The following is a 10,015-nucleotide window of genomic DNA, read 5'->3' as shown; positions in this document are numbered from 1 at the left end:
CATGGTACGTTGATAGATGCTTGACTTGTAGGAAAGTCAAGGTAGAGCATCAGATACCGCACGACAAAATGCAGATGTTGGATATCCCTGTGTGGACTTCCTTACGAAGTTACCTCGGACGGCGCACGGAGTGAACGCGATATGGGTAATCGTGGATCGATTGACCAAGAGTGCCCACTTCATACCGATTCTGGAGAGGTTGAGATTACGGACGACCGATCCGTCCGGGCATCAGAGGTTTTAAGATTGTGTACTGAGGATGCATGACGAGCGTTGCCTCGTGGATTTGGTTCCTGTTCCTTTACCTGGGAACAAGGTCATCAAAGGCATGGATTGGATGAGCCCTAATGGGGGGTGATCGACTGAGAAAAACAGTTGGTTCGGGTCGGGAGCCCAACTGGGGGAGAGTTGGTGATTTAGGGTGAGAGACCGCATCATGGACCGATCATGTGTTCGGCAGCAAGAGCCAGACGCTACCTTCATCAGGGATGTGCAGGTATTGTTACCTACGTTATGGATACCCGGGAGGAGGGTAAGGCGACCGTGGATGATGTGCGAGTTATGTGCGAGTATCCGGACTTGTTCCCGGAGGACTTGCCTGGAGTGCCTCCGGAGCACCAGGTGGAGTTCAGGATTGACCTAGTTCCGGGTGCGGCTCCGATAGCCAAGGAACCATATCGGTTGGCTCCTCTCGAGATGCAGGTGTTATCTACACAACTACAGGAGCTGTTAGACAAGGGTTTTATCAGACCGAGCAGTTCACCATGGGGAGCCCTGATACTATTTGTGAAGAAGAAGGACGCGTCCCCTCGGATGTGTATAGACTACTCGGAGTTAAATAAGATGACGGAGAAGAACTGTTATCCACTCCTGAGGATCGAAGATCTTTTTGACCATCTTCAGGGAGCATGTTGGTTTTCCAGGATCGACTTGCGTGCAGGCTACCAGCAGATGAGAGTCAGAGACGAGGACGTACAGAAGACAACTTTTCAGACTCGATATGGTCACTATAAGTTCGTGGTGATGCCGTTTGGGCTCACCAATACTCTGGCCGCATTCATGGATCTCATGAACCGCATATGCAGACCGATGTTGGATCGGTCTGTGATAGTCTTTATTGACGATATCTTGGTTTATTCCAAGACACAGGGCCATCACGAGTAGCACTTCAGGGAGGTGCTGGAGACGCTGAGGAGAGAGAAACTTTTCGCAAAGTTCTCCAAGTGAGAGTTTTGGTTGCACGGGGTGCAGTTTATGGGGCACCTCGTCAACCACAACGGTATATTGGTCGATCCGGTAAAGGTAGAGGCCGTGATGAGATGGGAGGTTCCGAGGTGTAACGCCTGGTTCCTGGTATGTATTTAAAGTTATAATTTATTCATTTTTGTTTAGAAACTCGATGAGTTGGAGGCCCTAAACTCGTCAAGTATAGGTGGAATTTAGACGCGGGATGGGAAGTCTACTCGAAGAGTTGAGAGCCTCAACTCGACGATTAGGACTGGCAGAAGGAAACCCTAATTTTCAAGGTTTTTCACACTATTTTAACACCTTAACCTCCAAAGACTGGCCTCATTTACAGCCTCCAAATCCCAAACCCTAAATCTCGAAACCTTAACGCTTTGTGAGAGTTTGTGAGCCATCCTTGAGAGAGTTTTGTATGTTTGAAGGTTATGAAAGAAGAAGAAGCTTATGGATTCAAGAAGAAGCTAGTAGATCAAGAGATACCACTTCATTCTCATCATTTTCTGGTAAGCAAGTCTAAAACTTTCTTAGTGAATTCTTAGATCTCCTTATTATCAATTTATTGAGTTTTTGGTCCAAGAAGCATGATCCTTTGGAAATGGACGTCCCAAGTGAGTATGCTTCAAGATCTAGGACTTTGAAGGGCTTTCATGGCATAAAGGTGCAAACTTTATGGCCATTAAAGTGTTGGGTTTTAGTATACTACAACATCCTATGGTGCACATACAACCCTAAAAGCTTTGGATCTATGTTTTCTCTAATTATACATGCAATATTGTTTCCAAAGCTTTAAGCCTACAACTAGCATACAAATGATATAAACAACATAAAATACTAGTTAAGAGTTTACCTATTTATGTAGCTTGTAGAACTTGTAGTATTTGGCCTTTAAGAACTTAGCACCAATAGTATGAAATACCTCAAATGGAATCACAACACACCATGAACAAAGGATGGAATTTTGAGAGAGAATCCTAGCCACCAAAATCGTCCATAATCTCCAAGAATACAGTCACACGATTTTGGTCATGGAGCAACATATTTATATGTAGAATTCAAAGGGTCATGGGTTAACCCTAATCCATACCCATGGGTTTACGATCCATGGTTCATGTGGCCCAACTCTTTATGTATCCATACATAAACTTAGTCCAACATGGATCATAAGCCCAACGTATAAATATAACTAATATACACATTTAGTCCCTATTGATTTAATTAGTCTCTTTTGATCACTAAATTAATTCCAAACTAATTCTTGATCAATACTAATTAAATCATACGATTTCATATTATTATCTATATATTAAAGTTGTGCATCAACATGAATAGTGAACTGGCGAGTTTTTGGCAGAAATGGTCCTTGTATTATTGTTGTCGTTGTTTTAGTGTTGGATAGGTTTTCTCTAGGGTCAGTTTATGTCAATATCCATATTCTTTGTGTAGACGTGTTCCGAATAGTTCCGGTTTCCAGTCATTTTATCCCACACCCGTAGGTTAATCGGTCATTCCAGTTTCTTCGTTCTTATCCGACCTTTTGTTCTCCCATCAGAATCCTCTAGAAGCCCTAAAACCACCCACCGGTCGATTTTGCTCTGTCTACTACTATGTTCTTCAATTGCATGTTCATCTTTCTCCTGTATCTTCTATTTCATATGTGTAGTCGATTCCTAACTTTGACTATAGATGCTTTCCCACCGTATCGATGTCGACTTCCAGACACCGGGATCGAATTTTCCTTTCGGGCTCCATCACCGCCATCAGCCACAACCACACACCAAGGTTTTCATCGGCCTTGCACCATCATCACACACTGTCATGCAAAACCTTTACCGCATCAGTACTCCGAATCGTTCGCCCCGTTCAAATTATACATAAAAGGGGTTTGTCTACAGTGAAATTTTCCAGCCGGCGATATTGTGGTTTGCCTTTGATATCTGGTTTTGGCTTTCAGGTAAACATATCCCATTCATCGACCTGTTCACACTTGGTATCTCTTTTCCAATCAGCTGTATCAATAACTTACTTTGAATTCCTTAGTGATTTTTCTTTAATCAAATTCCATTATATTCATCAAGATTCTTTAATCTATATTTCGGAGTTTCTTTTATTTCTCTTCAATTTTGGGTTGTGGGTTTGTGGAATCAAAGTTCATGACTTGAGGGAAATTCAAATGTCTTACCAATCGTGTGTTTTCACTTCAGGTACGAAACCCATGTCGATTACACTCTGATTTTGATCCGATAGTTGAATAATATCAGGGCATGGTTGAATACGATCTCACAGACCTTAATAGCGAAATGGACGACTATTTTCAACTATTCAATAGCAGAAAATGGTGGAATCGGCCCAGGTTTTTGTATCTACACCAGAAATGGTGGAATCGACCCTAGGTTTGTGTTTCTACACCTTAGCTTGTAGCTGAACTTTTTGGAGCTCTTTCTATCCTCGATTTCCTTCATCGCTTACTCCAGACTGCCATTCATTTACACTTCCTCAATTTTTTGTCTTCTGAGGTTTCCTTTCGAAGGGTTGGATTGGTTGGAGGCAGCATCAAGCTTTTTCGAAGACATACATACCCTTTCATGTTATTTGGCGGTAATACCAAACACCTATATACGATTAGCGAATCAAATCTGTCACCCGATGTGTTGTTGCATGAATTTAGGAATCTAGGGTTTAATAAAAGAGCATTCGTGATGTGATTTAGTTGCAGAATTTATAGGGTTTCAGTCGTACTTTGTATTTATTGCTTCTGTTCTATGATCATGTTCTTCAAGGAAGATGTAGAGGCTTAAAATCGTTATCTATTTATTCATTAATTTTATTGTACCATTTTGATATTGAGTTCATATTCCTCCATTGTTATTAGGTCCCTCTGAAATGGCTTTTCTTAGTAGATTCGGCAATCCGCTTAAACAATCAGGAAGCAATCATGTAAATATGGGATTATCTTCTTCAAATTCACCACTTTTCTAGTTAATCAGAAGCATGTCATCTGCTAAACCCTTCATAAGAGGTTTAACATCATGTTCTTTTTCATCTCATCTATACATGTTTCCCAAATCAGTATCCAGAATAACAGATTCGGATAATATCCTATGCAGGTCTTGCTTATGTAACTGATTAAATGCGATTAAAAGAAGCTTTTCAGTAATATGGAGAAGTGATCGATGGTATAAATTCTAACATCTATCAAGATCAAAATTTGAATGCTATAAAACTATAAATTGATTTTATTGATATCATTAGGCTTTTGATTTTTGTAGTTAGAGTTATCACTGATTGTGATTTTGGTAGATCTCGAGGGTTTGGATTTGTTAGTTATACATCAGCTGATGTAGCTAACTCTGCTCTTCAGGATATGGATGGAAAGGTATTATGCATTTTTCAGTTTTATAAACCTCTGGTCCTTGTAGTTTGCGTTTTTTTTTACTTTCTTTCAAAAAATGTATTTTCTTTTCAATTTTGGTCCAAATTTCATGGTTCTATTATGCTTTTGTCAAAAATTGAAACATTTAACAGTTTTGGTTTTTTTTCGAGGCTTTATATTCATTCTGGATTACACACAGTAAAATTTATAGGGACCAAATTTTTTGGACATACAAACTAAGATAAACGATTTCGGATTTGGGAGACGATTTCATCAAAAAGACTAAGGGGGTGTTTGGCTTAGCATTTCACAGCCAAAAGTCCTTTTTGGAAAAGAAAAAAAGCAAAAGATGTTCGGCAAAACTAGTTTTAAAAGCTACTTTTGGAGTTTTGATACAAGGAAAAGGAACTTTTTGGAAAAGTCAGGAAAACCTGACTTTTTGTAACTTTTCCAAAAAAGACTTTTGGGCTGTGAAAAGCTAAGCCAAACACCCCCTAAGATAAATATCAAATACAGTGGAGGAAGAAACTAAGATAAACATCAAATACATCAAATATGTTCTCCATTCCGTCTGTGTCTTCTTTCATGATTCACTGTTTCTATTTGAACGGAAGGTATTTCAGAAAAGATGCGACATAACTGCAGGAAGAAAAGTTGGATCGAAAGTTCGAACCCCTTACTACCATTTGTCGATTTTCTATATCTGGTCCTCGGTACCATGAAACCCAACTTTTGATTTTCTATATCTGGTCCTCGGCACCATGAAACCCAACTTTTCACTGGGTTTTTATTTTTGTGCCAGGTTATTTTTGCGGTTGGTGTGACGAAGAACAATGGAAATCACCCATACGCAACAGCAACACCAGTTGAAGAAACCCAAAAGAAACAACCCACAAATTCTTGACTTGGAATTCGAACAGCTTCCTACTTCACGTTAAAAACAACTTGCCTGAGTTCACCAACTTCAACGACTCCATGGATCCTGATGTTATCGCCATACAGGTTCCGTTTCACCCTAAATTATTTTCATGATTTTACCTTTTACAAAACTGAAATTCAGTATATTCGTCTTATTAATCCCACCAATGTTGTCAAGAGATGAGGGTTTTGTAATGGGTTCCTGTAGGGACAGTTAAATGTATGAATTTGGGGTTTGTGAAACCTGAAAGTAAAGCTATTCTGTTCTTAACTGTGTTGAAATTTTATGACAAATTTGGTGAATGCGATATATATTTCAAGAGAAGTTTAATTTTTGGTAGGAAGTAAGAATGCCTGCAGCTGGTCCAAAAGGCATTCCTAAAAACCTAAGAGAATTGAAGGACGATAACAACTCTTCACAAGAAGAAAAACAGGTACTTGATCATCATAAAAATTTCAAGATTTGAGTTTTCTTTTCTTCAGTTTATAAATCTTTTTCCTCACAAATTTTGCAGATTGTAAAACTAGCGTTATGGGCTACCAGATTTGAGCATATTATAATTATATTTTACTTTCATTTTTTGATGGTTGATTTGATTATTGGAATAGGTTTTCAACTAGAGGCCACAACCTAGCATATGGGGTCGTGGCCGGGACGTTAGCGTACTTTCTGTGGGTCAAGCCTTCCCAGCGCAATTCCAAATCTCCAGGTTCGATTGTGCTCTTATATCAATTTCATGCCTCTTTTTTAATGGATCCCTTAGGCTGCAGGGTGTGGGTGCGGTCTGGGACCGCGGTTCAAGCCACGTCAACCGAGAACACCGCCCCCAGGCCGCGGTCTGGTGCGGTCTTGGCCGCACTGCGGCTAGAAAATACCGCGCGCTGTGATTGGTCCTTGGGTTTTGACTGCTTTTTTGACCGTTGAATCAGTCTTTGTGGTATTAATTTCTTTTTTTTTAAACTTTACTATATATATATATATATATATATATATTACCATTTTACACAACATTTTTACACAACCTTTAACCATATCTCTACTCCTTTTCTCTATTTTTTTTTTTTGAAAAATGTCATCTTCCAAACGACCCAGCAAAGAAAAAACACCAGTCAGAAACACCAACACCCCAATACCTTCATTTGATCAACCGATTTTCTCACCTCCGTATTACCACTACGGCGGTATGTTTCCGTATTTTCCACAATGACCAGCGCAACCACTACCACAAACACCACCACTACCACAACCCGACCCGGATTTTAATCCATTTGATTTTTTGTCTCAACCCGAGTTTGTTCAACAAACAAACACAACCAGAAACGTTCGTTTCTGATTCTGAACAGGAATTCGTTACAGAAACTCAACCCACTCGAGCAGCAACTAAAAGAAAAGAGAAGGCGGATGCTAGATGTTGGGAACCTTTGGAAGCGTTAGTGTTGGCACAATCTTGGATCGATATTTCAGAAGATACGACGGTTGGAAAAGACCAAAAGCATGACCGCTTTTGGGTTCGCGTTTTACACAGGTTCCATAAAGGAATGAACCGTGGAGAATATCGTTCAAAACATCAAGTGTACTCCAAATGGGGGAAGATGAACAAGGAAGTCATGTTGTTTAATGACTTGTGGAACAACATGAAACGTCAATGGAAAAATGGAGAAAGCGATGAAGTGATTTTGAAGAAAGCGTTGAAAGTGTATCAAAAAGAAAATCTGAAGGCTTTCCAGTTTCTTGAAGTTTGGAATTTTTTGAAAGATAACAGGAAATGGCTGAGTAGCAAAACATCAGACGAGCATATCGATAGTGGGTCAAAACGCAGCAGAACATCTGAGTCCGACCACACTACATCAGATGCTCGTGTTCAATTTGATCTGAACGAAGATGAACCTGTTCCAGTTTCACCACCTTCCCGACCAATGGGAAGAGACAAATCAAAAAGCAAAGGCAAAGGCAAAGCGTCGGAAACAAAATGGACAAGATTTTGCAAATTGACAAGATTTTGGAAATTGCTTCTGAAAGAGAGCTTCGGAAACAAAGGGAGAGCGACATGTGAATACTAGCGACGGACACGTCGAATATGACCGGGGCCGAGCTTGAAGTGGTTTTGGCGATGAAGGAGGAAGTGAAAAAACGTTACGTCAATCGTGGCTAATTTCTTGTTTTTTTTTCAAGTTTTTAATCGTTTGGTGTGTGTGTGTTTTTTTTTTAAGTTGTAGGTTTTATGTTTCTAATTTGTTTTTCTAAATTTTTAGGTTTTTTTTAAGTTAAGTAATCTATGGTATTTGAATTTTTAATTAATGAAATATTATCTTTTTAAAATTATGTTTTTTTATTAAAAAAATAAGTTTTATTAAATTAAAATAGTTAACAAAAAAACAAAAAATAAAAAAAATTAATAAAAGTGTGCCACCACTCCCTTGGTGTGGCAAGAAACCACACTTGTGTGGTAAAAAATGACATGACGCTTATGTGGCGGGGGAGGGAGTGCGGTTTCGGTGGCACCACTCCCTCCAGTTTTATATATTAGGGTTTCTTTTAAGTTTTTGGTTTCAATTTTTGTATTTTATTTTTGATTTTTGTTTGCATTTTCCATGTTAACAGCTTAACCGGAGTTATGATGTTTATGAATCCCAATATTTTAATTGTTTTTCTAAATTTTTAGGTTTTTTTTAAGTTAAGTAATCTATGGTATTTGAATTTTTAATTAATGAAATATTATCTTTTTAAAATTATGTTTTTTTATTAAAAAAATAAGTTTTATTAAATTAAAATAGTTAACAAAAAAACAAAAAATAAAAAAAATTAATAAAAGTGTGCCACCACCCCCTTGGTGTGGCAAGAAACCACACTTGTGTGGTAAAAAATGACATGACGCTTATGTGGCGGGGGAGGGAGTGCGGTTTCGGTGGCACCACTCCCTCCAGTTTTATATATTAGGGTTTCTTTTAAGTTTTTGGTTTCAATTTTTGTATTTTATTTTTGATTTTTGTTTGCATTTTCCATGTTAACAGCTTAACCGGAGTTATGATGTTTATGAATCCCAATATTTTAATGTTCATCAAATGTTCATTGTTGTATCATTGAGGTAACAATCTGTAGAACGGACAAATTATTGTGCTTTAGGTTTAGTTTTTGGATATTACATTTTACAAATGATTGTACAAATTGAAGAATTTTTGGTATTACAGGCTACAAAGCAGAAGGTTGGAGGCAGGCCACTTCTTTCAGTCCCCAATTTTATACGGGTAATCAAATCCAGATTTTCCAAACATCTTCTCATGAGGGTAGTTCAGTCATTTGACATTTTTACATACATTCTTTCTACAGGCATCTCGAAACAATGTGTTTCTTGCCATTCCCGACCTTATGTATGCTATCAATAATTATCTTAAGTTCATTCAACTCTTTTTTCATATTTTTAATACTTTTATCTTTTTTTATTTTTACTTTTCTAGGTTGTCCCTACGGTTGCTCATGTAGAAAGTAGTGAATTTTGTTTTCTCTTGTGATGTGTACAGGAGGTAGCAGATGGAAGTAAAGGGAAGAAAGTGATGATTGATGACGGTGTCGATATCCTTAAAGAGTTGGAGGCCATCAGCAACCTAGATGATTTGAGCTAAGATGCATTTAACATGTTTAGCATTGATGGATGTGTTGCTGATGATGATAGCCTGAACCACAGTTTAGAAACTAATAATGGAGATGATTACTTTCAAAAGGCACATCAAATACCTGCTTCAAAGTGGCTTTCATGGGGTATAATTTTTTATGAATTCACCCTTTAGAGAATGTGGCATAAAAAGGATATTTATTTTATCATACCTACATTTTGTTATAAACAGTCGAGAGTAATGCTTGACCCTATTGTAGCGTTATCACTACTCTAGTAAGTGGTTAATCTTGGATTCTTGATAACAAATACACACCGGTCATTATTGCGAATGAAATTAACATAAACTTTGGTTAAATATTCTCTTCCTTTTTCTATGTCACAGGTCACCATGTTCACGAAGAAACCTATGGATTGGAGGTTTGGCTGCATAATTTTATAATCAATCCATTTTTTTGTTATATCCCAGTCAATTTTTTAAATTTAATGTTGTTTGCTACTTTCAATTATTGAAATTTAATGTTATATTCCAGTCAATTTTTGTTATATCCCATTTTTTTATAGCATTCATGCTAAGATTTTGCTTTCATTTTTCTAAATACCACGTTTACATACCATTGTATCATAAATTTTTTTTAATCTAGCCGAATATAGCATTGTACTTTGATTTTATTTAAACAACATTGCTATAGCAATATATTATAATTAATCTAGCCGAATATAGCAATTTTTTTAACATAACATTCTACTAAAATCTCCAAATACACAAATAATCTAATTTACTTCTAATTTCAGTAGGATTTCATGCAGATTAGTTCTACTAACTGTCAAGGATCATAAAGTTATGTCTTTCAGACTATAGCTTTTCTTA

At 37.6% G+C, this 10,015-nt stretch overlaps 1 protein-coding gene and 1 long non-coding RNA gene across 2 annotated transcripts; both read left to right on the top strand.

Annotated features, from left to right (window-relative positions):
• Positions 1 to 2,743: 2,743 nt before the first annotated feature.
• LOC145108274 (uncharacterized) lies at positions 2,744 to 4,619 on the top strand. The gene is made up of 5 exons (XR_013708158.1): positions 2,744 to 3,196; positions 3,447 to 3,840; positions 4,115 to 4,261; positions 4,350 to 4,418; positions 4,512 to 4,619. It is a non-coding gene; the product is annotated as an uncharacterized LOC145108274 (long non-coding RNA).
• Positions 4,620 to 5,935: 1,316 nt separating this feature from the next.
• On the top strand, positions 5,936 to 9,690 carry LOC145108273 (uncharacterized). The gene is made up of 8 exons (XM_079045304.1): positions 5,936 to 5,967; positions 6,143 to 6,243; positions 6,891 to 7,666; positions 8,136 to 8,619; positions 8,723 to 8,779; positions 8,862 to 8,902; positions 9,053 to 9,290; positions 9,530 to 9,690. The coding sequence occupies exon 3, from the start codon at positions 7,073 to 7,075 to the stop codon at positions 7,592 to 7,594; it is 522 nt and encodes a 173-aa protein (XP_078901430.1). The 5' UTR covers positions 5,936 to 5,967; positions 6,143 to 6,243; positions 6,891 to 7,072; the 3' UTR covers positions 7,595 to 7,666; positions 8,136 to 8,619; positions 8,723 to 8,779; positions 8,862 to 8,902; positions 9,053 to 9,290; positions 9,530 to 9,690.
• The last annotated feature ends 325 nt before the right edge of the window (positions 9,691 to 10,015 follow it).

Source organism: Lactuca virosa, chromosome 4 (genome assembly GCF_052849685.1).
Source record: "Lactuca virosa cultivar CGN04683 chromosome 4, Lactuca_virosa_CGN04683_v6, whole genome shotgun sequence".
In the NCBI taxonomy this organism is placed as follows: domain Eukaryota; kingdom Viridiplantae; phylum Streptophyta; class Magnoliopsida; order Asterales; family Asteraceae; genus Lactuca; species Lactuca virosa.
This window is presented reverse-complemented; position numbering and strand designations above follow the sequence as displayed.

Excerpts from the sequence above, each read along its gene's own strand:
- LOC145108273 (XM_079045304.1), top strand. The coding sequence starts at position 7,073 with ATGAACCGTGGAGAATATCGTTCAAAACATCAAGTGTACTCCAAATGG.